At 61.5% G+C, this 27,844-nt stretch overlaps 1 protein-coding gene across 1 annotated transcript; it reads left to right on the forward strand.

The window, feature by feature from the left end:
- The first annotated feature begins 305 nt into the window (after positions 1-305).
- Positions 306-27,844, forward strand: NBEAL2 (neurobeachin like 2). The gene is given in 55 exon segments (XM_040592651.1): positions 306-392; positions 6,261-6,349; positions 6,539-6,709; positions 7,480-7,561; positions 7,678-7,799; positions 7,876-7,958; positions 8,987-9,072; positions 9,583-9,868; positions 9,941-10,047; positions 10,268-10,351; positions 10,474-10,557; positions 10,695-10,793; positions 11,203-11,774; positions 11,863-11,995; positions 12,074-12,193; positions 12,276-12,609; positions 12,708-12,790; positions 12,895-12,987; positions 13,534-13,705; positions 14,254-14,387; positions 14,484-14,643; positions 14,719-14,821; positions 15,362-15,515; positions 15,646-15,804; positions 15,894-16,053; positions 16,232-16,317; positions 16,613-17,281; positions 17,360-17,538; positions 17,613-17,772; positions 19,413-19,550; positions 19,638-19,943; positions 20,160-20,309; positions 21,202-21,359; positions 21,441-21,565; positions 21,771-21,891; positions 21,978-22,135; positions 22,359-22,500; positions 22,502-22,694; positions 23,133-23,228; positions 23,307-23,431; positions 23,516-23,656; positions 23,738-23,868; positions 23,961-24,070; positions 24,184-24,301; positions 24,371-24,468; positions 24,544-24,660; positions 24,756-24,845; positions 24,956-25,065; positions 25,158-25,330; positions 25,586-25,680; positions 25,772-25,891; positions 25,970-26,131; positions 26,210-26,358; positions 26,454-26,589; positions 27,211-27,844. Coding segments are annotated over 55 exon segments (8,382 nt in total). The 5' UTR covers positions 306-341; the 3' UTR covers positions 27,316-27,844.

Raw genomic sequence — 27,844 nt, forward strand, 5'->3', positions numbered from 1 at the left:
TTTTTCATAGGCAAAATAGCCCCAAATCCTACTTCTTTGCCAGGCTAGGCTTATTCCCAGCCCTCCTAAGGTGCGCAAAGCTCAGCTGGTTTAATTGGGGGGGTAATCATGGGGTGGGGAGCATTTTACCACCCCCACCCCCACTTTTACCTTCCCCTCAAAGGGCTGCCGGGGCGGAAGGTGAAAGCGGGGGTGGGGAAGGGATGTGTGTCTCCCCAGCAGCAGGTACCCGGTACGGGGGGGCCCCTGTCGCCGCCCCCCCGTACCTGGGGGAGGGCCCGGCGGTGGGGGGGGCGGAGCTGCCCGCCGTGCCGTGCCGTACCGAGCCGTGCCGGCCCGGCATGGCTTCCCGGGAGCGGCTCTACGAGCTGTGGATGCTCTACTTCGCCAAGGTGAGGTGGGCACGGAGACACCCCTCCCCTCCCCAGGAAGACCCCCCCCGGAGAGGGGCGGGGGGCAGCATCCCTTTACCCCCATCACCCCGCTGCCTGCATCCCCCCTCCTTGGGGGGAGCTCTGAGCCCTGCCCGACCCCCCCCTGCCTGGGGAGGGGGGGCTGCTTAACAGGGGGGCACCGCGCCCCCCCCCCCCCCCCGTGCTCCCCACTTGGGGTCACCGCATCCCCCCCGCACCCCACTGCGGAACCCTGGGGTCAGCGCCCCCCCCCCCCCCGCCCCCCCCCCCGCTATATCCCGCGGTCCACGACACCCCTCCCTTGGGGAGGCACCGCACCCCAAGCTCCGTGCCCCCCCCCGCGGGTAGCGTATCCTTCTGGCCCCCCCGCCGCATCCCGCACCCCCTTTTCCCGGAGGACGGGGGGGTCCGCACCCCCCTGACACCCAGCTGGTCCGTGTCCCCCCCACCCCCGGGTCCCTGTGCAGGTGTGGCCGCGGTGACATTGGAGCAGCATTGAGGAGAGGGGACAAGGGGGGTCCCCGTGCTGCAGCTGAACAGCCAGCCCCCCCTTGGCACAGCTGCCCGCCCCCTCCCCCCCCGTATCTCCTATGCTGGGGGTTCTTGGGGAGGGGGTGTCCCTCGCCGGCAGCGCGGGGACCCCCCCTGTCCCACCCCCGAGAGTCCCTCACGCTTCGTTTTCTCCTTAATTATCCCCGCTCCCAGGTTGGGGGGGGGGCTGATCCTGGAGGAAAGGAGACACCCCCCATGTCACCCCCCTGCTCCTGTGCCCGCAGGTTGGCGTGACGGGTGACCCCCCCCCCCACGTGGCCGGGGACACCAGCAGGGACAGGGACACCGTTGTGTCTGGCACCCCCTCCACCACACGATTCCCCCGGGCCCCCCCCCCCAGCTCTTCCACCGCCCCAAAACAAACCCACCCCACACCCTGCTTTTGCCCAGCGCTGGGAAAAGGGGTCAAAGCATATTGGGGGTCCCCTCGGTGACGGATGCTGCCACCCCCGAATGACCCCGGGCTTGCCATGCCCCCTCCCTCCCCCCCACCACCCCCCGTGAGATAAACCCAAACCCATTAAATGGTGGCAGCAGGTGCTGGGAGCTGGCAGGGGCACTGCGCTGGGGCTGGGGGTGACTGGCCATGGGGGACGGGGACAGCGGGGTGACACCCTGAATCCTTGCCGGAGGGTGCTGGGAAGGAGTGGTCCTGGTGAGACAGGTCCTGGGGGGCTTCGCTGAGGGACATGTGGCAGGGCGCTGGAGGGGTGCGGTGGCACGGGGACATGTGGCAGGGCATCGGGAACATGGTGGTATGGGGACATGTGGCAGGGCATCAGGGGGTGTGGTGGCACAGGGGTGCATGGCAGGGCATGGGGGTGTGTGGTGGCATGGGGACATGCGGTGGCATGGGGACATGTGGCAGGCCATCGGGGACATGTGATGGCACAGGGGTGCATGGCAGGGCATGGGGGTGTGTGGTGGCATGGGGACATGGCAGGGCGTTGGGAGCACGTGGTGGCATGGGGACTTGTGGTGGCATGGTGACATATAGCAGGGCATCAGAGGCACGTGGTGGCACCAGGAGATGTGGTGGTATGGGGATGTGTGGCAGTGCAGCAGGGGCACACAGGGACACATGGCAGGGCACTGGAAGCGCATGGTGGCATGAGGATGCGTGGCAGGGCATTGGGGGCATGTGGTGGCACGGGGATGTGTGGCACGCCAGGGGGACAGGTGCTGCACCATCAGGGGTCTGGTTGTGTGGGGACATGTGCCATGCCATTGGGGTGTCCGTGGTTGTACAGGGACGTGTGCCGCGTGGTGGGGTGTCTGTGGCTGTACGGGGACGTGTCATGCTGTGGAGGTGGCTGTGGCTGTATGGGGACATGTGCCACGCCATCAAGGTATCCATAGTTGTATGGGGACATGTGCCATGCTGTCAAGGTGTCCGTGGTGGCGTGGGGACATGTGCCACGCTGTTGGGTTGTGCACAGTTGTACAGGGACAAGTGCCACGCCGTTGCATATATGTGCTCATACAGGGGACATGTGCCATGCATGGGGTGCACGTGGTCGTGCAGGGATGCGTGCCATGTCACCAGGGTGTCCGAGCTCATGTGAAGGACACATGCCACACCACTGGGGTGTTCACACCTGCACACGACAGGTGCTGCACCCTCAGCGGGTACATGGCAGTAGGGGGACACATGCCACGCTGTCAAGTGTGCATGGTGGCACAGGGACACATGCTGTGCCGTCAGGTGCCGTGGTGGTACAGGGACCAGGGACATGTGCCACGCCATCAGGGTGTGCATGGTCATACGTGGACAGATGCCACACCACTGGGGTGTGTGTGGCCATACAGGGATGTGTGCCATGCATCAGGTGTGCGTGCTGGTAGCGGGACAGGTGACAGATCATTGCGTGCCCATGGTGGTACAGGGACATGTGCCACACTGTTGGGGTGTTCACACTCGCACGGGACGCTGCACTGTTGGGGTTGTACAGGGGATGTGTGCCATGCTGTCAGGTGTGCGAGGTTGTGCAGGGGACGCACGTCATGCCATCAGGTGTGCATGGTCATACGGGGACAAGTGCCACACCTTTGTGGTGTCCACACTTGCTTGGGGACACATGCCGCACCGTTGGGGTGCGCAAGCCCACACAAGGGACAAGTGCCATGCCGTCGGGTGTGCGTGCTCGCACAGGGACACATGCCGCACCGCTGGGGTGTTCACACTTGGATGGGGACAGGGACCACACCATCGGGGGTGCGTGGTCATACAGGGACACGTGCCACACCATTGGGGGGTGTGTGGTCATATGGGGACATGTGCCACACTGTCGGGGTGTAGGAGCTCATCCAGGGGATGTGCCACACCGTGTGTGTGGTCCCATGCAGACACACCATGCTGGCAGGGGTGCACACCGCCATGGGGGTGTATGCATTGCCATAAAGGTGCGCACACTCGTGCGAGGACATGTCCCATGCCATCAATGCATGTGTGCTGCCTTGGGGACATGCGCCACACCACCAGGCCGTGTGCTCCTGCTTGGGGACATATGCCACGCTGTCGGGGAGCACATCCCCTGTGTTGCGAGCGTGCAGTGCTGTCGGGGTCTGTGGCCCTGCCACCCCTGGCAGGCACGGGGGGCAAGGTCTTGACTGGGTGTCACCTCCCCAGCTGGGCTGTGCTGCAGAACCGCCACAGTGATGTCCCCAAGCAGCCAGTGAGGACAAGGCTGCCAGGGCATGTCCCTGGCCCACGTCAACCTTTTAGCGTCCGGCTGCTGGGCTTCTTTTGAGGCTTGAACCCAGGGCAGTGGGTGATGCCAGTGGTCTGAATGTCACCTCGGTGGCAGTGTCCCCTGTCACCGTCCCCCTCCCTGGCTGGTGAGGTCGGACGAGGGCTGTGCGCCAGGAATGGATGCGTTATCTCTCGTGCCTTTAAAATAGTGCAGAGCTCACGTCACCGCGCCACTGGTGCTGGCAGGGGATGGGGATGTCCCCAAGGGCATCCCACGAGGTGGCCTGGCCGTGCCGTGGCGGGGGTGGTGCCAGCTGTGCCATCCCACGCCATCCAGGGGGGCTGGCAGGCACCACAGTGCGGTCCCGCCACCAAGACCCCCCGCTGTCCACCTATGGGATTCTGTGGCAGGGAGGTGACAACCTGGTGGCTTCGGTGGGTTCTGAAGCTCTCGGCAGCACCAGGGGGGGATGCAGGTGCCGGCACATCATTCCCAGGCGGCACTGCGCCAGCCAAGCCCAGAAGCCACCCAACAGGCTCTGCCAGCCGGCAACCGGCTGGGACAGGCACCGGCGGGGGCGGCCGCTGGCACCGGCACGGTGAGCGGCACAGCGGGATGGGACACCGGCACCGGGTGGGTGCAGGGGGGGCGCTGGCTGAGACCTGGCAGGCTCAGCACACCCCGGCTCTGGTTACACCAGTGCAGGGGGTGACGGCAGGATTTGGCTCGTGTTTTCGGCACGATCTGGTTATCCGCGGTGGTGGTGAAACCAGGCGGGCCGGGGCTTCACACCGTGCCGTGTGCCAGACGGCGATGCCCGTCACCCCGCGTGCCCCATCGTCGCAGCCGTGACCTTGGCTGCCCCCCTGCTGCATCCCAGAGCTGCTGGGTGGGTGCAGGGGGCTGGAGTAACCGGTAGCACCCCGGCACCCCAAAACGGTGCGTGGCGGCCGGGCGCGGTGGGAGGAAGCGCCGTTGGGGCGGCGGGTGACTTGGCATTTCCTGATGCTCGGTTGATTTTGTTGGGTTTTTTTGTTGTTGTTGGGTTTTTTTGGTCGCTTTGCACAAGAGCAAAGCGCAGCGGCGGTGGCGAGAAAAGAGGGGGGCACCTATCACAATAACCCCCCCAGGCTGTCCCGGCTGCGCTGGCGCAGCTCGCCGTGCACTAGGGTCATGGATGGCCGTGGTCACCCCGCCAGCCAGGTAATGGGGGGTTCTGGGGAGGGGGGGGGGGCATGGAGGGGCTACACCCCCCCACCCCCCCCAGTTTGCCCTGCCGGATGCTGGTGCTTGTGCTTGGGCAGTACCCCGGGGGGGGGGGGGGGGGCAGGTTTGGTGGGGAAATGGGTGATGTGGGGGCCAGTGGCTTGGCCGGGGGTGGGGTGTCCTGGGGAGGTGGGTTTTGGGAGGGGGATGCTGCTGGGAGGGGTGCAAAGTCCCCTCGGGGTACCCTCCATTGCAGCAGTGCCATGGGTGCCTGGGGGAGCGATCAGGGCCCCCATGTGTCAGGGGGGTTGGGCGGGGCCCTGTGGGGAGCGGGATGGTCCCTGCCTGGGGCACCCCGGGGTGCTGCACTGGGGTACACGGGGCTGTGGTTCACCCCAAAGCACTGTACTGGGGCGCTTGGGTATGTGGGGCACCCCAAGGTGCTGAGCTGGGGTGCATGGGGACATGGGTCACCCCAAGGTGCTACACTGGGGTGCTCAAGGATGTGGGACACCCCAAGGTGCTGCATTGGGGTGCTTGGAGCTGTGGATGACCCCAAGGTGCCGTATAGGGTGCATGGGGATGTGGGTCACCCCAAGGTGCTGCATTGGGGTACATGGGGCTATGAGTGACCCCAGGGTACCACACTGGGGTGCTGGGGGCTGTGGGTGCCCCCGAGGCACGGTGGGGGGTGCTCAGGGCTGTGGGTGACCCAAAGGTGCTGCATTGGGGTACCTGGGGCCACGGGTGACCCCAAGGTACCGCACTGGGTGCTCGGGGACGTGGGTGACCCCAAGGTGCTGAATTGGGGTGCTTGGGGCTATGGGTGACCCCGAGGTGCCGCACTGGGTGCTGGGGGCTGTGGGTGCCCCTCAGGCACGGTGGGGTGCTAGCTGGGCGCGGTGGCACACGGGTGAATCACCCCATTGCACAACCCCGGGGCTGGGGGTTGTGTCGGGTGGTGCCGGCTGCCCGTGCCCAGCTCGGCCCTGATTGGCTGCCTGCTGCCTGTAGGGGCAGGTGCTCTGCGTGCTGATTGGTCAGCAGCTCTACAGGTTGTGCTGCTGTGCATGCTGGTTGGTCAGCGTGTCCACAGGTTGTGCTGCTCTGGGTGCTGATTGGTCAGTGTGTCCACAGGTTGCGTCGCTCTGGGTGCTGATTGGTCAGCAGTTCCACAGGTTGTGTTTCTCTAAGTGCTGATAAGTCATCAGTTCCGCAGGCTGTGCTGCCCATTGGCTCCCAGGGGTGAGCTCGCACCCCCAGTGCCAATTGACCAGCGGGTCCGGGGAGGCGGGGGCTTGTCCACTCTGGCTGCTGATTGGCTGATACCTCCAAGGCCGTGGTCACTGGGGGATCTGATTGGCCAGTGGCTCCAGCCCCCTCCTCACCCTTGCAGAAGGACCTCTCCTACCTGCAGCAGTGGCTGGAAGCCTTCGTCATGAACTTTGAGAAGATCATTACGCTGCCCTCACTGGAGCCCAGGAGGTGAGGGGCACCCAGCACCCTTGGGTGCTGCATGGCTGACACCCTGCGGGGGGGGGAGGGGGTGACACCCACGGGTTTGCCGTGACGGCAGCTCAGTGGTTTTAAGCCATCCGGTCTGAAAGTTGACTGGGGGGGGTTGGGGGGGGATGGGGGTTGGGGGGTCACATCCTGCCAGCCCTGTTTTGCCAGTGGCAGGCTGGAGGAGTCGGTGTCGGAGATCCCGGTGCTGCCGCGGGAGGTGCTGCAGGTGCTGAGCCAGCGGCTGGGGCAGTGTGTGGCCCAGGTCCCGCGGGAGGAGGGCAGCGGGGCCAGCCTGGGGCAGGCCCTCCTCCTCCTCAAGTTCTTCATCATCATCTGCAGGTGGGTGGTACCCCCTGCTGACACCCCCAGGGTGGGGGGCCCAGCTTCCCTCTGCCCCCCACACACACCCATGGGTGCTGCTGGTTCCCGTCCTCCCAGCGCTGCAGGATCAGCCCCAGGTGCAGCCCAGCTTTGCCTCCAGGTGCTGGGGGACAACGGCAGGGACCCTCACACATCTCTGGGTCCTGTGCCCTCCCCACCCCAAGTCTGTGTATCTGGTATCGCCACAGTCCCCAACCACCATGGTGCCTTCCTGGATGTGCATCCTTATCCGCTCCCCCCCTCAAAGCACATCACCCCCCTATGAAACGCATCAGCCACCAAAGCACACACACACACAAAGCACAGCACCCCCCCAACTGCAGCACTCCCCCATGAAGTGCATCACCCTGCCAAAACGCAGCATCCCTCCTGCAAAGTATGTTCCCCTCCCGCGAAGTATAGCAACCCCCCCCAAAAAATTGCATCATTACCCCCCAGAAGTGCATCACATCACCCCAAAACACAGTATTTACGCCCCTGAAGTGCAGCATCCCCCTTGAAGAGCAGCATCCCCCCCCAAAGTGTAGCATCCCCCCAAAAAAGCACATCATCACCCCCAAAGTGCATCACATCATCCCAAAACACAGTATTTACCCCCTGCCAAAGCACAGCATCCCCCTGTGCTCCCTGGCTTGTGCCGGCTGCCGTGTTATTGCCCCTCCCCGTGAAGCATCGCCCCCCCCACCCCCGATGCATTACCCCACCGCCACGTTACCCCCACCTCGCAGGAACCTGGAAAACATCCAAGCAGACAAAACTCCCAGCTTCATCCCAGAGGTGCTGAAGCTGCTGCGGGTCTGCGGGAGCAAGGTGAGTGCACGGCGGGAACCCCAGCCCCGACCTGGGGGTGCTCAGCCAGAGCAGGATTATTTTGTATTTATTTACGGGGCGGGGGGGCTGTTAATCCCGCTCTGTTTCTCTGGCAGCTGAAGAGTATCCAGGAGGGTGAGCAGAGCAGGATGCAGCTGGAGAGTGGGATGCTTTACGCCCTGCATCTCTGCGAGTGCTTCTTCGACCCCTACCAGACCTGGCGGCGGCAGCTGAGCGGGTGAGCGGGGACCCCCCCGCGCCCCAAAATCCCCCCCCAACCTCGTGTCCCCCCTGCTTCACCCCTCTCTTTCCAGGGAAGTCATCAGTGCGAAGGAGAAGAGTAAATACAAGTTCGCCCCTGCCCCGTTGCCCCCTGAGTTTGGCGCCCTCTTCCAAGGTAAAGCCGGCTGCAGCCCGGCTTGGGCTCCGGCAGCGGGATCCGGGGGCGCATGGGGGGTCCGTATGGGATCCATGGGTGCCTAGAGCATCCAGGGACACAGGTGGAGGATGCTGAGGTGGGGAATGGGATCCAGGAGTTATAGGATCCATGGGGGCACGTATTGTTCAGGGGCAGGTGTGTGATTTGAGGGCAAATATAGGTTTCTATACCTGCCCCTGGGTATCCTATACCTGTTGCTGAAAACATAGGTACCTATACCTGCCCCTAGTTATCCTATACCTTTCCCTGCAAATGCAGGAGCCTATACCTGCCCAGGATCACTGTATGATTCAAAGGCAAATATAGGAGACTATACCTGCCCCAAGACATGCTCTATACCTGCCCCTGCAAATATAGGAGCCTGTAGTTGCCTGTATCAGTATATGATTCAATGGCAAATATAGGATCCTGTACTTGCCCCAGGATCAGTATATGATTCAGGAGCAAAATATAAGAGCCTATACCTGCCCCAGGATTGCTATATGATTCAAGGGCAAATATAGGAGCCTATACCTGCTTCCGGTTATCCTATATGTGCTCCAGGATCACTATATGATTCAAGGCCAGGTATAGGATCCTGATGGAGGGATGAAGTCCTGCACGACCTGGGGAGTCCGCAAAAATCAACATGAAGGGGATTTTTTTTTTCTGGGGAAGCCCCCAAAAACCCTATTCGGAGGCAAAGGGGTTGCAAAAAAATCACCTAAAACTCCCAACACAGCCAACTGCCCGTAAATCCCCGAACTGAACCCTATTTTTTGAACAAAACCCCATTTTTTTAGGATAAAAAAACCAAAACAACGGTGCAATCAGAGCTGCAAAAAAATTGAGCATTCTCATCCTCTCCGTCACCAACAGGGTCCAGCACCCACCTGGGCTAGCTTTTGGGATGGGTTTTGGAAGAAAAGGGATTATTATTTTTTTTCCTCCTATTTTTTTTTCCTGCTGCTTATCCCCCAAAGTAAATCCTCTCCTCATCCTCACAGAGAGTTTCCAAGCCGGAGTGCAGCTCCCCGAAACACTCCAGCTCCGGCTTATCCATCTCTTCGGAGCCATCCTCTCTGGATCCAAGGTAGTGTTGGGAAGTGGATGGGGAGGACTTGGGATCATCACCTAAGTAATAAACCCATGTATTTATTCATTCATTCATTCATTCCAAGCAAGATAAATGCTGGAATTAAACCGCTTAATTTTCAAAAGGCTTTAAAAACGGTATTTAAAATTCCAGCCCTAAATTCAGTGGGTTTACCTTAAAAAAAAAAAATAATAATAAAAAAAATTAAAGAGGGATTTGAGTTGAAGGTGCTGGTTCACCACTGGTGGGTGGCAGATGAGAACTTCTTGACTGAGTAGATTTGAGCAGAAGTAGGTTTTAGTTAACCCAGTGGTTAAAAATCGGGATTTAATCAACAGCCCCGAAATTTGCTTTAAATTAATTTGCACGCCCCCAGGAGCGGGGTGCAGTGAGAGGGGTCAAACCTGCAGCACAGCAGACATCAGGCTCAGCATTAATAGCTTAAATAAAGGATTTTATAGCGCAATAGGTGACATAAAAGCCTGTCTCCCCCCATCATCCTGACAGCCCAATGCACTGCGGGCCATCACACCGGCGGCGGTGGAGGTGCTGCTGGGGCTCCTGCAGCAGGGAGGCGGGGAGACCCCCCCAGTACCCAGGTTGCTGGAGCTGGTGCTACACGACGTGGTGGCCGTGGTCCACGTGCTGCACAGCAGCAGTCCCAGCGCCGGCCCCATGCCCTTGCGTGTCCTCCTTGATGGTTACTTCAGGGTGCTCAATTCGGACCTGCCCGTCGCTTCCTTGGCACCAGAGGCGGCCGGTGGCCTCATCGCTCTCCGCGTGCTCATGCTGGGTAGGTGGGCTGGGGACAGGGCTGGGGACAGGGACGTGAGGTGGATGCTGAGCCATCGCCATCTTGCTGTAGATGCCATCCCGGCCATGCTGAGCTGTGAGGACCGGCCGGTCCTCCAAGCCATCTTTCTCAGCAACAACTGCTTTGAGCACATCATCCGGCTCCTCCAAAACAGCAAGGTACTGGGGTGGCCACATTGGTGTGTCCCCTTGGTGACACCGGGGTTGGGCACCCTCATCTCCATCTTCATCCTTCCTGGCTCTAATCAATGCTGGGAGAGGGTGGCTGTGCTCCAGCAGCATCCATGGGGTGGGGACCCTCCATAACCCCCTTCCCTTTTCCCCCCACCCCATACCGGGTGCCACTCCCCAGAGCTGACACCCACCCTGTGTCCCACAGCTCTACCTCAGCAGCTCACGGGAGGCAGGTGAAGCCCGGGATGAGGTCCCCACACGGCATACGGGCAGGGATGGGCTCCAGCAGGTATCATGTGGGGCCCCCCCATAACCAAGTGGGGCCACCTCATGACCAAACCACCAGACATGGTGGGCTCTGTCCCCTCAACCCCATGGCTCAGCAGACGCACCACCCCTGTGTCCTTGCAGGTCTTCAGCGGCAGCTCTGATGCCATCGCGGTCCACGCCATCAGGGTGCTTACCGCCATCATGAGCAACTCGCCCTCAGCCAAGGTGAGCAGAGGACCAGAGGTGGGGAGGACACCCCAAAAGCAGATGGGTTTGGCATTTTCACCTTGCAAGGTGGGCTGGTGTGAAAGCAGCACATGGTGGGGCTCGGCACAGGGTCCCACGTGCCTGGGTGCTTGCAGGAGGTGTTCAAGGAGCGCATCGGCTATGCTCACCTCTACGAGGTGTTGAGGAGCCAAGGCCAGCCCACCCAGCGCCTGCTCCAGGAGCTCCTCAGCATGGTGAGTGTGCCCACTCTCCTCCACACCAAGCAAAGCCCTCGGCACCGGTGGTTTGCGGTAGATCTTGGCCCCTGTTAGCCCCATTCTTTAACCCCCAGTCCTCTCCACCCTGCTGGTTTCCCATCAGCTTCCTCCTGAGGGGTCCTAGGGCTATCTTTAGTTTGGAGTCATGCTCAAGTTTGGGGAGTTTTGAGCCCTTTCTGATGTGGTATGACTTGCTCTGGTACAGCTGGATGCAGCAGGGGGTCTCCAAGGCACTTAATGCATGAGGGTCTCCAAGGCACCTGATGCACGGGGGCCTCCAAGGGTCTTGACGAGGTCTCTGCTGCCAGCCCAGGGTGGCCAGGGGGAGGATCTGTTCCTCTCCACGGGGTCAGGGCTGCACCAACCACCTCTTGTGTTTCGGCAGGCAGTGGAGGGTGACCACAGCTCCTTCCCAGTGCGCCCCATCCGCAACGAGCAACCCCTGCTCATCCTGCTGGCCTGGCTGCCGGCGCTGGCGTGCCAAGAGCTGCAGGTCTTCCTCTCGGGCTGGCTGCGGCGGCTCTGCGAAGCCTCCCTGCCCAGTCGTCTCACCTGCGTCAAGGCAGGCATGGTGGGCTGCCTGCTGGGTGCCCTGGCCACCGAGCCGGCACTGCCTGCTGCCTGCTTCGAAAATTTACTGGAGCTGCTGCAGGCACTGGGCAGCCTCTCCATCTGCCCCGGGGAGCTGCGGCAGCTGCTGCGGCTGCTGCGGCACGAGCGGGGTCGGGGACCGCATCCCTACGCAGCGCCTGTCATCCGGGCGCTCTCGGGGATGGCACGGGTTGAGGGACCCCCCCGCGCACTGCAGTGCTTTGACCTGACACCGGGGATGGCGGGGATCATGGTACCCACCGTCCAGAAGTGGCCTGGCAGCGCCTTCGCTTTCCACGCCTGGTTGTGCCTGAGTGAGGAGGAGCCCGAGCCACCGGTGAGGCCAAAGAGGAGGCAGCTCTACAGGTGATGCTCAATGGAGGGACCAGTGCGGGGCTGAGGTGAGGAGGGGGAGGAGCAGCACCACCATCCCACTCTGCTTCTCCTCCGCCAGCTTCTTCACGGCCAGTGGGACGGGCTTTGAGGCGTTCTTCACCGCCGGCGGCGTGTTGGTGGTGGCTGTCTGCACCAAGAAGGATTACATGACCGTGGCGTTGCCGGAGTTTGCCTTCAATGACTCGGCTTGGGTGAGCGTCATCACTGTCCCCATCAGTGGGGGCAACAAAGACGCCAGGGTGCCTGACACCTCCTCCCTGTCCCCCCAGCACTGCGTTGACATTGTCCATGTTGCCGGCCGCCGGCCCTTCGGCCAGAACATCGTCAGCATCTACACTGATGGGCACCTACGAAAGACAGCGCAACTCCGCTTCCCATCGCTCCATGAGGTGGGGGACCGCCATGGTGCCCAGCTGGACACCTCCCCATGATATGGGCTAGGGACTGAGCATGACTCCTTCTCCCTTCCAGTCCTTCACCTCCTGCTGCATCGGCTCCGCGGGTCACCGGACCACCACTACCACCACCACCTCCACCGCCAGCCACCAACCAGCGTCCCACGGGCCAGAGCTGGTCTTCCCTGCACACCCTGTGCTCGGCCGCTCCCAGTCCGTCCCCGCCGCCCTGGGCCCCCACGCTTGGACCCCCACTCAGCCCCCAACAGAGGGGGTGGTGGCCACCACAGCAGCCGGCAGCCAGGACACCGAGTGGGGCAGCCCCACCTCCCTGGAGGGTCACCTCGGCTCTGTGGCCATCTTCTGTGAGGCTCTGCAGCAAGCCCAGGTCAAGGCACTCTTCTGCACAGGTACATCAGGGTGGGACATGGGGGACATCCACAGGGGTGCTGGTGGCAACTGTGGTCTCCTCCATCATGCCCCATCTCACCCCAGTCCTCTTCCCTAGGACCAAATGTCACATCACCATTTACACTGGAAGGTGACTTGGTGGAGCTCAGCAGCAAGCTCTTACTGTACTACACCCCACAGGTGAGAAGAGCCACCCCCCAGGGATGGGGACAGCACTGGTAGACCCTCTGACATAAGTGATATCTCCAGGAGCATGAGGATGCTCCCATGGTGCTCTCTTCTAGGCCTGCAGGAACAACATCTGCCTGGACCTCTCCCCCAGCCACGGCTTGGACGGGAGGCTGACGGGGCACAAGGTGGTCAACTGGGACATCAAGGTACTCTGGGCGCAGGGTGGCCTGTCCTGGCCCACCCACTGCATGGTGAGGAGGCAGTTGCGTGCCTCCTTGGACACAAGACCAGGGCAGGACCCCCACAAGATGGTGGATGGTTATGGTGGTTTCTCTGGGCCATACTGGGATTCTGCCGCGTGGTATTGGGTCCACCTGCATAACCCATGGGTCCCCTAAGGACCCATCTGCCCCATAGGTCCTCAGCGTCCAGGGTGGGCATCGTGGGTGGCACAGGGCAACAGGTGCTTTTGGGGGAGCTGTTTTAGGTTTGTGCTGTAGGATGGGTCAGGGCACACCCCAGTCTTTGGTAGCCACACCCCAGTCTTTGGTAGCCACACCCCAGTCTTTGGTAGCCACATCCCAGTCTTTGGTAGCCACACCCCAGTCTTTGGTAGCCACAGGGCCTGGCTCTTCCTGGCTTGAGCTGAGTCCTTGAGCAGGCAGGATGGACCTTGGGTGCATGGTGACCTCCTCCTCTCCGCTGCCATCACCATGCAGCACCCAGCAAAGCCTCTCGCCTCCCTTCGGCAGGACGTGGTCAACTGCGTGGGTGGGATGGGTGTGCTGCTGCCTCTGCTGGAGCAAGTGGTGTCCAAGAAGGAGGAGCCTGAGGATGAGCAGGAGACCAATGACTTGGTGGGGCCGGAGCTGACATCCTCCAGGAATGCCCAGGGCATGCTCATCCCTCTGGGCCGGTCCTCAGGTGAGAACCTCAGGGGACATGGAGCAGGAGCCATCCTGCTCAGGTGGCTGGAGGCAGCCCCGCTGCCATGGAGGTGCTACCTGGACCAGGCTGGTGTCTGCTACAGGCAGGAGAGGGTCTTGCCTGAGGCACCAGGAGTTACAGGGTAATGGAGAAACTGTTGACATCTTTTGATGTTGTTATGACCCAGTTAGTCATAAGCAAGCAGCTATGGGAAGATGAGGGTGGCTTCAGCCTGCTTACCTCCAGTTTGCCTTTGCGTGGAGTCTCTGATGTCTTATAGTAGGTTCACACAGGAGCCTTCTCCTGCCTAGGTGAAATGGGCTTTCTCCCGATACCCAGCTGCTTGTTTCCAAGTTCAGAGCAACAGAGTTTCCACTCATGCAAATCTGGGTGAAATAGGAGAACAGGCTCCGAAGTCTGCAGAGAAAAGTTGACAGTGGCGTCTCCAGGATGCCCTTCACAGGCAGGTGCAGGCAGCGTAGGAAGGTGTTTGGGTGGGCACAGGGCTCACAGCTACCGGTGGGCCTCTGCCCTGTGCCTTGCAGAGAGCAGACTGGAGAGGAACAGCGTGGCCGCCTTCCTGCTGCTAGTGAAGAACTTCATCCAGAACCACCCGGTGAACCAGGAGAGCCTGGTGCAGTGCCACGGGCCGGCCATCATCGGGGCGCTGCTGCAGAAGGTGTGGGGGGCTACCAAAGGTTTCATCCCGCAGCCCCTGGGGCCGTTCCCCAAGGGGGATGCCAGGGCTGCAAACCTCCCCTCTCGCCCATGGCAGGTCTCCAGCCCGCTGCTGGACATGAGTACGTTGATGGCCTCGCAGATCCTCATGGAGCAGGTGGCCTCTGAAGGTAGCGGGCTCCTGCTACACCTCCTCTACCAGCATCTCCTCTTCGACTTCCGCATCTGGAGCAACAGTGACTTCGCCGTCCGCTTAGGTGGGAACTGGGGGTGCTTGGGAGCGTTCTCCATCCCAGCTGGCCTCCATGGCTACTCACACCTTCTCCCTGCAGGTCATATCCAGTATCTGGCCAACGTTGTCAAGGACCACAAGCAGCGCATCCGTAAGAAGTACGGGGTGCAGTACATCCTCGACTCCATCCGGACGTACTACGGGTGAGCTGCCGTGTGTAGGTGGGACCCCCAAACACTGGCATGGTGGTGGGCTTCTCCCCTCTGCAGTAGACACCATTTGCTTGGGGTAATATCACCCTTGCAAGCACCTCAGGGGGTAATCTGGTGTGAGCACATGGTGGTGGGTGCAGGACCTTCCACCCCCAGTGGCCATGCCTCTTCCGCAAGCCTCCACCCAGAGTGGTGCCTGGTCGGCCCCAAAATCCACCCCCGGCATCTCTCCAGCAGCAACCAAGAGCACGGTGGTTTCTACAACAAGCTGATGCCCTTTGCTTGTCTAACCCCATGTGTTTCTGCACACCTGTGGCACTGGGGCGCTTGCACCCTGCAGAGACCCAAATGCATGGGGTGGACATTTCCTGGTGGACAGGGTTGGCCAGAGGGGATGTCCACACCTGCCTGTCCTGGAGCTCCTTAGGCTTCATGGTGGGATTTGGGGTCATGCTGGCAATGGGTGACAAGGGGCAGGAGGGTGGCTGTGCCCATCCCCAGAGGGAATGCCCATGTGCATCTGTCCATCAGCACCTCCAGGGAGAAGACCACAGCCACCGATGATATCAAGACCGTGCAGACATCCCTCTTCAGCTTGGTGAAGGATTTCTTCTGCAGGAGCTTCTCCGGGGAGGAGATGCAGAGCTTGCTGAGCTATGTGGCCGGGGCTCAGGATGAGCAGCAGGTACAGCACCAAGCCAAACACCTCAGTGTGCCATGGGCTGGCCTGGAACTTGGCAGCAGGTGGGGAGAAGCTGCTGAGGTCCTGGTGGGGCATGTGGAGGGCAGTGGACAATCAGCCCCATGTTCTGCAGGTCTGCGGAGCACTGGAGGTGATCCACAGCCTGCTGAAGGGATCACCTGCCCAGGAGCAGCTCTTTGCCTTCCTCTTTGAGCCTGGCCATGTGGAGGTCCTCTTCTCGCTGCTGGTGCAGAAAAAGTTCTCAGATGAAGTGCGGGAGAGGGTCTTCAAGGTAAGGCAGATCCCCAGCACCAACCTCTTGCCATCCCCAGCAGCCAGAGGTTTTGCCTCAGCAAGATGGCCATCTCTCTGTCTCACCAGGTCCTCTACAAGATGCTGAAGTATGAGAAGGTTCCTGAGCGCAGCAAGAACCGCTTAAAGCTGAAGGACATCGGGTACCAGGGGTTCATTGCCTGCCTCAGTGACATCCCCAGCTCCATGTTGCTCTTCCGCTGCCTCTCGGAGCAGGTCCTCGGGGCAGGTACCGTGTGCCCTCCCAATATCAGGCTGGCCCTGGCCACCCATCCCAAAAACTTGCCATGAGGTCATCACTGGTGGCTTCCTACGAGGCTCAGCTGGTCTTGGGGCTGGGGATCTTTGATTGCTTTTGGGAACAGAAGGAGGTGTCCCATCAGTGTGCTGTCTCTCCTTGTCCATAGACCCTCCCAACTACAAGGACCTGGTGGCTGTGGTTTACCTGTCCCACCGGGCTGAGCTGACCGTCCGGCTTGATATCTGCCGCAAGGTGAGCAGGGCCGTGGGCACAAGGGACTGTGACCAAGTTTCCGCCCTGGGGCTGAGCTCCCAGCCATGCCTGAACATGGGGCCCATGGGGATGGTGGCAACACCCTATGCATGGGGCTGTCAGCATGTGGATGTGCCAGCATGGAGGTGGTGCAGCCCCAGCATCCCATGATGGTTTTGGAGGATCTGGGGTCCTCAGGACCAAGCATCCTACCCCTTGGAAGGGACAACCCCCTAGGAGGCTACCAGAAGCTGAGGCAACATCATTCGATCTCCTCCCTCACCTTCTTTTGCAGCTCTTCCACTTGATCTATGCACAGCAGGACATGGTGAAGCAGCTGGCGAGGTTGGCTGGCTGGCAGGACACGCTCACCAAGCTCTACGTCAAGGAGTCCTATGAGTCCCGCCAGCACAGCCTGAGCAACGTGGGCAGCGGGGGCTGCCTGGAGCTCCTCCGCCTCTCGGACTCCTCCGGCAAGGAAGGGCCGAGCCCACCGCCAGCTGAGCTGCAGGAGCTGGACGTCTTCCTGCCACTGGGCTACGAGGCCTCAGACCAGGAGCTCTCCGAGGGCTTCTCCGACCACTCCATCTCCCCGAGTGGCCGCACCAAGTCCTTCCACTCCTACAACTTCAAGTCTTTCGACTCCTCTGACCGGGCCAGCCGCTCATCCTCCAATCCTGGTGATGGTCCTCCCTTTGATGGTGTCTACCATCCGCTCTCACCCTTCTCCACCTCACCCTTCGATCTGGGGCTCGACCTGGCGAGCACCAGCTCCATCGCCACAGCAGAGAGCGGCACGCAGACCCCTGCCAGCGGCCCTGGCACCCCGTCACCCCTGGAGAGCTTCAAGCCCTTCCCAGGGATTCGAGCGCGCAAGAGCTCCAGCCTCTCAAACGTCCTGGATGAGAGCAGCTACCAGGACACGCTGCCCAGTGACAACGTTTCCAACACCAGCAACCCCCAGGTGAGCCCCAAAGCATTGTGCCCACCACCTTGGGCTACCCTGGACGTTGGACCTCTCACCCTTCCTCTCCATTGGCAGCAAACTCCTGAGGAGGAGCTGTGCAACCTCTTGACCAACATCGTCTTCTCGGTGACCTGGCGTGGGGTGGAGGGCTGGGACGACGCAGCATGGAGGGAGCGCGGGCAGGTCTTCTCCGTCCTCACCAAGCTGGGGACGGCATGCGAGCTGGTGCGGCCCCCCGATGAGATCAAGCGCAGGTGAGTCTTGCCCAGGTCCGGGTGGGTGCATCCCAAGGGAGGACCACCCCACGGAGCTGCCTGCTTTCCTGCAGCCTGCTGGAGATGATGCTGGAGTCGGCACTGACGGACCTGAAGGAGTCAGGGCCGGCCGCCCTGCCTGGTCTCACCCACAACGCCCTCAAGCTGCTGCGACTGCTTCAGGACTTCTTGTTCTCCGAGGGACACAACAACCAGGCCCTGTGGAGTGAGAAGGTGTGGATGGGCACGAGCAGGCGTTCCTGATCCCAAAGCTGAGCTCTGAACCCTGATGCTAAGCCCTGGTGCCAGCCCTAACCCTAAACCCTGCCCTTACCTGCAGCCCTGGAACTTGACCTTGAAAAATAACCTGTGCCTTAGCCCCAGACTGTAACCCTAACCCCAACCCTGACCCTCACCCTGCACCCCTGCTGTGAAGCCCAATCCTATACCCCAGCCCTAACCCCTAATTCTAGCCCTTAACCCCAATCCTACAACCCTACCATAAACCCAAATCCGATACCGCAACCCTGTACGCTAAGATCTAACCCTACCCCTTGCTGTTAACCCTAACCCTGACCCTAAACCCTAATCCCTAATCCTAAACTTTACCCTTAACGCTACATCCTTGCCATAACTCCAACCCCCTAGCCCTGTCCCCTAAGCCCTAACCCTAAACCATAACCCTAACTCATCACCTGGAAATCTAACCGCGCCTCCTAAATCCTGATCTTAAACCTTAACCCTAAAGCCTTGCTGTAAACCCAGGCCCTTAACCCTACTAGCAGCGCTAACCCTACGCCCTTACTGTAAAGCAGAACCCCAAGCCCTGACCTTAACTCGTAACCTGTCACCTAACCGTGCCCCCAACCCTACAGCTGTGCTGCAAACCTCGCCCTGACCCCGATCCTAGACCCCGAGCCGGACCCCAGCCCTGACCCTGATCCTAGACACCCCGATCCCAGACCCCGATCCCGGACCCCAATCCTAGACCCCAGACCCCGATCCTGGACCCCGATCCTGGACCCCAGACCCATAGCCCTGACCCATAGCCCTGACCCCGAGCCTGACCCCGAGCCCTGACCCCAAGCCCAGACCCCAGCCCTGACCCCGAGCCTAGACCCTGAGCCTGACCCCGAGCCCAGACCCTGAGCTTAGACGCCGATCCTAGACCCCAGTCCCAACCCCTAACCCTCCAACCTCACTCTAAACCTAACCCTATACTCTAACCCTATATGCAAAGATCTAACCCCGAGCCTATCCCTAACTCATAGCCTGGGAATTAACCCTCACCCCTGCTGTAAACCCCAGCCCTGATCCTAAACCCTGACCCCCAAACCCCAAGCGCAGCCTTAACCTGCGCCCTTCCCGTAAACCCGACCCTGGCGCTGTGCTCTGGGCTCTAACCCTGACTCCTACCCCGCCGCCTAAATCCAGATCCTAAACCTTAACCCTGTACCCTCGGCCCTAACCCCGGCTCTGTACCTTCGCTCCGGTCCTGACCCCTGCCCCTGCAGCCTGGCTGCGAACGGGCACCCCCGCCCCGTACCCCGAGCCCTAACCTGAACTCACAATTTATACGTTTAACTGCACCTCCCAAATCCTAAACCAGCCTTCCCGTAAACCTCCGCCCTGACCCCCAGCCCCCACCCCCAGCCCCAACCCCCCCATACCCAACTGGTTTGCCACCAGGGCCATGAGTGGGGGCTCTACCACCCCCAAACCCGAACCCTACCCCTGCCCCTAACCCAGACCCACGCTGCGCAGCGCCGGGGGTGGCTGGGTGATGGGGACAGACCTGGTGGCTTTGTGTCTGCCCAGCTGGAGGGCTGGGGGGTGGGGTGGCCAGGCAGGGTCTCACTGTGCCCCCACCCCAGATCTATGAGGGGGTGAGCAGTCTGCTGGACAAGCTGGGCGTCTGGTACCACCTCGCCAATGGCACCTCCGACCTCAAGGAGATGGCCCAGACGGGTCTGCGCGTTCTCGTGGGCTACATCATGCTGCAGGACCCCCAGGTGGGTTACCCTTTCCTGGGGCTCAGGGTGAGACCCCAGCCTTTGGGGCAGGGCAGGTGACCCCATCTGATGTCTCCTGTCCCCCAGCTGCACTCGCTGGCGTATGTGAAGCTGCACAGCCTGCTGCAGACTGCCTCGGCCCCCAGAAAGGACGAGGCTTGCTACTTGCTGGGCAAGCTGGAGACCCCACTGCGACGCTCGCTGGACGCCAAGTCGGAGACCTTCTCCTGGTTGGTGCCCATCGTCCGTACGCTCATGGACCAGTGCTATGAGACCCTGCAGCTGCAGCTCTTCCTGCCCTCGCTGCCCCCCACCAACGGCAGCCCCACTTTCTACGAGGACTTCCAGCTCTTCTGCACCACCCCAGAGTGGAGGGGCTTCATCGAGAAGCATGTGGGTGCCCTGAGGCAGGGGGTGGCATTACTTTTGGGGGAACATCTTCCCAGGCTTCGAGATGGGTCTGTGCTGCGGTGGGGTCCCCATGTCACCCCTAGGTTGGGACAGCCTGCAGGGGTGACCTCCAGGGAAGGGATGTTCATAATCTGGATGATGCTTAGTGGGTGCCAAGCCCTGCAAACACCTGGTCTCCCATCCTGGCTCTCTGCTTAGGTGCAGCCCACCATGGCCCAGTTTGAGATGGACACCTTCGCCAAGAGCCACGACCACATGTCCAATTTCTGGAATGCCTGCTATGATGCCATGATGAGCAGCTCCCAGCGGCGGGAGCAGGAGAAGGCAGCCAGCCGCAAGATGTTCCAGGTACTGCCTGCTCCTAAACCCTGGGACATCACCCTGGGGATGTGCTCCTCATCCTGGGCATATGCACCTCATCCCAAGGATGTCTCCCAGGGGATGTGCTCCTTGTTCTGGGGATCTCATCCTAGGGACATGCTCCTCTCCCTGGGGATAATCATGGGTATGGGCTCCTCATCCTGGGGACAGCCTCCTCACCCTGGGGAGACGGTCATCGGGATGTGCTGCTTATCCTGGGAACATCAACCCAGGGACATTGTTTCAGGGATGTGCTCTTCACCCTGGGTACATGCTCCTCACCCCAGGGACATCATCCAGAGATCATGGGGATATGCTCCTCACACCAAGGATATCATCCTGGAGACGTGCTCCTCACTCTGGGGATGTCACCCCAGGGACATGCTCCTCTCCCTGGGGACATCAGTCCTGAGGGTGTGCTCTTTATCCTGGGGAGATCCTCCTCACTCTGGGGACATTGTCCTCAGGATGCGCTCATCATCCTGGGGATGTCATTCCAGGAATGTTATCATCCCAGGAACATCATTCCAGGGGATGTGCTCCTCACCCTGAGTACATGCTCCTCACACCGCAGGGACATAATCCTGGGGATGTGCTCCTTGCCCCAAGGATGTCACAGAAGGAATGTGCTCCTTGGTCTGGGGTTGTTCCCCTGGGAACATGCTCGGGGACATTGCCCTCAATAATAAGTGCTCCTTATTCTGGGGATGTGCTCCTCATCCCAGGAACATCATCCAGGGGATGTGCTCCTCACCCCAAGTACATCCTGGGGATGTTCTTCTTGTCCTGGGGATGTCACTTCATGGACATGCTCCTCACCTCAGGGATGTCCCCAAGCCCCAGCCCTGCTGTCACTTCACTCTCCCTCGACCCTCTGCAGGAGCTGGTGCTGGAGCCGGTGGCGAAGCGCTCCAAGGCGGAAAACACCCGGCATGCCAATGTGCTCAAGCAGGCCAACAACCACCACAGCACCGTGCTGAAGCAGTGGCGGTCCCTGTGCCACCTCCTCACCTCACCCCGCTCTGCTTGGGCTGACCGGTGAGCTCTCGCCTTGGTCCCCAGGGAAGGGGTAGGATGGCTGGGGGCCCCCAGGGTGCCTCACCCCCGCCTGCCCCCCAGGAACCCACCGGAGGTTCGCTGGAAGCTGTCGAGTGCTGAGACCTACTCCCGGATGAGGCTGAAGCTGGTGCCCAACCTGAATTTTGACCAACACTTGGAAGCCAGTGCCCTACGGGACAACTTGGGTGAGGCTGTTGGGAGTGGGGCACCCAGGGGTCCCTCCGTGCCATGGGCAAGGAAGTGCCACCAGTTGGATGCATGTGGTGGTGTTGAGCTGGGAGCTGTTGTGGAGCCTGCTGGGGTTGAGGGGTGGGATGGGGGCCCTCTGCAGGACTTGTCCTCCAACTGAGGGTGGCCGGGGGGGGCCTGCTGACCTCCTCCTCATTTCAGGAGCCGACCACCTCCACAACCCTGCTGAATCCCTCCCGCTCGCCATGGCCAAGGAGGCCAAAGTAAGCGAGCTGGAGGATGACCAACTGGCCGAGGAGGACCTCCCTGTCCTGGACAACCAGTGAGCGTCCCCATCCCCTGCCATGGCACTGGCTCACCCAGGCTGGCGGTGTCACCAGGGTCTCCTCACCCCTCTGTGTCACCCAGGGCTGAGCCTAAGGAGCAGAACCAGCGGGAGAAGCTGGTGGTCTCAGAGGACTGCGAGCTCATCACGACAGTGGCTGTCATCCCTGGCCGCCTGGAGGTGACAACCCAGCACGTCTACTTCTACGACGGCAGCAGCGAGAAGGAGGAGACAGAGGGAGGTAATGGCAAGCACTGCTCAGGGGGTCGCTGAAGCCAGGGGGGGTGAGGAGCCCCCCACCCATCCCATCTCCCCCAGAATCCCATCATGCCAGGTGCTGGTTGTTTCGAGGGTGGGCTCCTCCCAGCCCCAGGGCAATGCTGGCCCCCAACCCTGCCAGGGGAGTGGGGGTCCAGGTGGATGGTGACACCCGTGGGGCTCTGTGCCCCCCCCCATCTCTGCAGGGATCGGCTACGACTTCAAACGCCCCTTGTCCCACCTGCGTGAGGTCCACCTGCGCCGCTACAACCTGCGCCGCTCCGCACTTGAGCTCTTCTTCATCGACCAGGCCAACTATTTCCTCAACTTCAAAAAAAAGGTGGTGGCACCCTTCCCCCAGCCCCAAACCCCTCCTGGGACAACGCACTGCCCAGGCTCCAGCCACTCCATGCCCTCCCCACCCATCCCCCCAGGTGAGGAACAAGGTCTACTCCTGCATCCTTGGCCTGCGTCCCCCCAACCAGATCTACTTCGGCAGCCGGTCACCCCAGGAGCTGCTGAAAGCCTCGGGGCTCACCCAGGTACCAGCCCACCCTTGCCCATCCCCACCCCATATTTTCCCTTCCTGGTTGACAAAGGGGAGGGTGACAGCATGGGATGGGGATGTCCATGGGACCAGGGATGGCCATGGGTTGGAGATGGCCATGGGTTGGAGGTGGCCATGGGATAGGGATGGCCATGGGACCAGGGATGGCCATGGGTTGGAGATTACCATGGCACCAGGGATAGCTATGGGACCAGGGGTGGGCATAGGATGAGAATGGCTGTAGGGCCCAAGATGGCCATGGGCTGGAAATGACTCCGAGACCACGGATGGCCATGGGTGGGGATGGCCATGGGACCAAGGACAGTATGGGATCAGGGATGGCCATGGGATGGGCACAGCCATGGGGTGCGGGTATCTACCCCATGTCCTGCTTCCCCCACTGCCCGTCTCAGCCACCCTCCTTTTGCTCCAGAAATGGGTCCTGCGGGAGATCTCCAACTTCGAGTACCTCATGCAGCTGAACACGATCGCGGGGCGCACCTACAATGACCTCTCCCAGTACCCCGTGGTGAGCTCCATGTCCCCCCAACGTCCCCCAAGTAAGCCCGTGCCCCCCCAGCCTCACCCATCTCCTGCCCCCACCCAGTTCCCCTGGATCCTGCGGGATTACGTCTCGGAGACCCTCGACCTCACCGACCCAGCCGTGTTTCGGGACCTGTCCAAGCCCATCGGGGTTGCCAACGAGCGACATGCCCGGGATGTGAAGGAGAAGTGAGTACCCCAAAAACGAGGGATGGGGGATGCGGAGAGCACCTGGCTGGCCCCCGGTGGACCCCCTGCCTACCTCATCCCCAGGTACGAGAGCTTTGAGGACCCCACGGGCACTGTGGACAAGTTCCACTACGGCACACACTACTCCAACGCAGCAGGCGTCATGCACTACCTGATCCGCACCGAGCCCTTCACCACCCTCCACATCCAGCTGCAGAGCGGCAGGTGGGCACCTTGCGCATGGACCCCGGGGAGGGGACATCAAGGGGGACAAGCAGGTTCCAACCAGGTGTCCTGTGCCACCAGGTTTGACTGTTCAGACCGGCAGTTCCACTCGGTGCCAGCGGCTTGGCAAGCCCGCATGGAGAACCCCGTGGACGTCAAGGAGCTCATCCCTGAGTTCTTCTACTTCCCTGAGTTCCTAGAGAACCAGAATGGTAAGGGGCACCCATCATCCCCACCATGGGGACAGCACCCACGGGAGCACAGTGGGGTCCATGTCCCTCACCCCCTGCCTGCTCTGCTGCAGGCTTTGACCTGGGCTGCCTACAGCTCTCCAACGAGAAGGTGGACAACGTGGTGCTGCCCCGGTGGGCACGCTCCCGCGAGGACTTCATCTACCAGCACCGCAAAGCCCTGGTGAGATGGTGGAGCTCACCCCAACACCTCCTTCTCTCCCATCCCTGGGGGGGTCATTATGGGGGGGGGGGGTGGGCATTTCCATCCCACCCTGACGCCCCATCCTTGGACAGGAATCTGAGTATGTCTCAGCCCACCTCCATGAGTGGATCGACCTCATTTTTGGGTACAAGCAACGAGGCCCAGCTGCCGTGGAGGCCCTCAATGTCTTCTACTACTGCACCTATGAGGGTGAGCCGTGGGGCAAAGAGGTGGGGGGGCATCTGCCAGGTGGCCCCCCATGACCATCCCTATCCCCAGGGGCCGTGGACCTGGATGCCATTGCTGACGAGACACAGAGGAAAGCTCTGGAGGGCATCATCAGCAACTTCGGACAGACGCCCTGCCAACTGCTCAAGGTAGCTTATACCCCCACCCCAAAAAAATAGCCCCTTTCAGGGGACCACCCCCCTTCTCATGGGTTCTCTCCTCAGGAACCCCATCCCGCCCGGCTGTCAGCAGAGAGCGCTGCCCGGAGGCTGGCCCGCCTCGACACCCGCTCACCCAACATCTTTGAGAACCTGGACCAACTCAAGTCCTTCTTTGTGGAGGTGTGGACAACCCCGGGGGGGGGCAGAGTCCCTGGCCATGATCAGGAGGGTGCTGGTGGCCAGGAGGGTGCCCACCAGTTGCTGTCTCCCTGCAGGGCATCAGCGATGGGGTGGCCCTGGTGCAAGCCGTGGTCCCCAAGAACCAGGCTCACTCCTTCATCACTCAGGGATCACCCGACGTCCTGGTGAGTGTAGGGAAACTGAGGCATGGGTGCACGTTGCTAGCATGGGGGGACCGGGACCAAAGCCCAGGAGGGCTCCGGTGGTGGGACCTGTCACCTCCATCTCCGCCTAGGTCACCGTGAGTGCCAACGGCTTGTTGGGGACCCATAACTGGTTACCCTACGACAAGAACATCTCCAACTACTTCAGCTTCACCAAAGACCCTACTGTCTCCAACGCAAAGTGAGTTGGGCACATAGTTCCCAGGGCCAGTCCCTGGAGGTGCCACCAGCCCACCCATAGTTCTGTCACCGTCCCATGTCCCTCCCCACCAGGACCCAGCGCTTCCTGCAGGGCCCTTTTGCCCCCGGCGCGGACCTCTGCTCCCGCACACTGGCCGTGTCACCCGATGGAAAGTTGCTCTTCAGCGGGGGACACTGGGACAACAGCCTCCGCGTCACCTCGCTGGCCAAAGGGAAGGTCATTGGGCACATCACCCGGCACATAGGTACATCCTCCTCCAATGATGAAGGTCTGATGATGCCCCGATGGGTTTGTAGGGCCATGGAGGAAGGCAGGGGACATTTCCCAGTGTCTCCCATCCTCTGGGGACAGTCCAGGCTCCATCTCAGAGCTGGGGTGGGGTTAGGATTAGCAGCATCTCGACACCCCAGAACACATCTTACTGCCATCGTGTGGGGTCAGGGTTCCAAGCACGGTGGTACAGGACCAGAGCCTCATGGTGTCCCTCTGGGTGTCATAGATGTTGTCACCTGCCTGGCACTTGACCTCTGCGGCATCTACCTCATTTCTGGGTCCCGGGACACCACCTGCATGGTGTGGCAGGTCCTACAGCAGGTAGGGTTTCACTCTTACCCCATGCTCCAGCCAGGAGGTGCTCGTGGTGGGCACTGCCACCAGGTCACTGAGGTCCCTGTGTCCCCAACAGCAGGGTGGGTTTTCCAGCAGCTTGGCTCCCAAACCTGTCCAGGTCCTGTACGGTCACGATGCTGAGGTGACGTGTGTGGCCATCAGCACTGAGCTGGACATGGCAGTGTCGGGCTCCAAGGTGAGCTGGGGTAGTGGGGGTGGGGGTGGTGGGTGGGTAATGCCACTGTCATCACCCTGTGTCCCCTTCCTCCCATAGGATGGCACCATCATCATCCACACCGTCCGCCGGGGTCTCTTCATCCGGTCGCTGCAGCCACCCGGCGAGAGCTCACTGCCCGCTGTCCTCTCCCACCTGGCCGTGGGGCCGGAGGGGCAGGTGGTTGCCCAGACCACCGTGGGTCAACGAGCCTCTTTGAAGGTATGGCCAGGTGTCCCGGTGTCCTCCCCCTCGTCACTGTCAGCGTGTGTGTTCCCCCCTCTTTGCTCTGTCTTGCAGGACAGGTTTGCGCTGCACCTCTACTCGGTGAACGGGAAGCACCTCTCCTCCGTCCCGCTGGAGGAGGAGGTGACAGCCATGTGCTTGACGGAAGAGTTTGTGGTGCTGGGGACCATGCAGTGCGGGCTGGAGATCCGTGACCTCCAGAGGTGAGGGCTACCACCCACCTTGTCCCACCCCAGCCACACCCTCGGGGTGCCCAGGTGTCTCGAGGGGTCCCATCCCACCACTCGTCTTGTCCCAGCCTCAGGGCGGCCATGCCCCCCATGCCCATGAGGGTGCCCGTCCACAGTGTGTCCGTCACCAAGGAGAAGAGTCACATCTTGGTGGGCTTGGAGGATGGCAAGCTCATCGTGGTGGGGGCTGGGCAGCCTGCTGAGGTGAGCATGGACCCCCACCCCAGGTGGGGGCAGGGCTGGGAGGGGGGCAGGGCTCAGTGTTCACTGGGTGCTGCTGGGCTGGGGACCTCTGCTTGTCCTCCTCACTCTTCAGAGCAGGGGGGGACAGAAGTGGGCTGGGATGGGGTGGAGGTGGGGTGGACGTGAAGAAGGGGATGGTGGGTGGATGGCAGTGAGGAAGGGGTTGGGAAAGGGATGGGGGGGAGGATGGGGAAGGGGGGTGATGATGGGAGGGGAGGAGGGATAGGGATTTGGAAGGCCATGAGTGTGGGTGGAGCAAAGGGTGGGGTTTGGAGGGGGATGTGTGATGGGGAAGGGGCTGGGGTGGTGGATGTTTGGGAGAGGATGGGGATGGACATTTGGGAGGTGATGAAGACAAAGATGGGGATGGAGAATGGGAGGAGAAAGGGGATGGAGAGGGGAATGAGAAGGGGGGTGGAGAAGGGGACGGGGATGGAGAAGGTGATGAGGAGGGGGATGGAGGAGAGGATGAAGATGGAGAGGATGGGGATGGAGAAGGGGATGAGGATGGAGATGGGCATGAGGATGAGGATGAGGAGGTGGACAGGGGCAGCGGGTAGGTGCTCACCCCCCTTCACCCAGGTGCGGCCGGGCCAGTTCCATCGGCGGCTGTGGCGCTCCACGCGGCGCATCTCCCAGGTCTCTGCCGGCGAGACAGAGTACAACCCCGCCGAGGGCAAGTCCTAGGCTGGCGCCCGGCGCCCACCGCCCACCACCCACCCGGGGTGCCCCCCCCGGCACGGAGGGGGGGGGGACACCCCTGCGCCCTGCAAAGCCGGGGGGGTCAGAGAGCCCCGTGCTGCCTGCTCAGCCCATTGCCCGTGGCCTTATCCAGCCCCCGGTGGGGTGGGGGACACAGAACTGCTGCCCCCACCAGTTTTAGGGGGACGCGTCCCCCCTGCCCGCAGAGGGACGGGGAGGGGGGGGGAGGAGGCGGGGACCCCTCGCTGGGAAGGGGGGTGCCATGTCCCCCCGCTGTGCCCACTGGCCAGGAGCTGGCCAGTGTGTCACCCTCCCGTTTGTTGGTTGTTTTTTTTCTATCCATTTTTAGATCTTTTACAGAAAAAAGAATATTAATAATAATATATCTATGGGACGTAAACGTGTGCAAGGCACCTCTCTGTCCCCTGCCAGCTGGGGGGGGCCCTCTCCGGTGTGTCCCCCCCGGTGGGGGTGTCCCTGCCTGCCCGACATAGCAGGACCCGGCCAGCCTGAG

This window comes from Falco naumanni, chromosome 4, assembly GCF_017639655.2.
Source record: "Falco naumanni isolate bFalNau1 chromosome 4, bFalNau1.pat, whole genome shotgun sequence".
NCBI lineage: Eukaryota > Metazoa > Chordata > Aves > Falconiformes > Falconidae > Falco > Falco naumanni.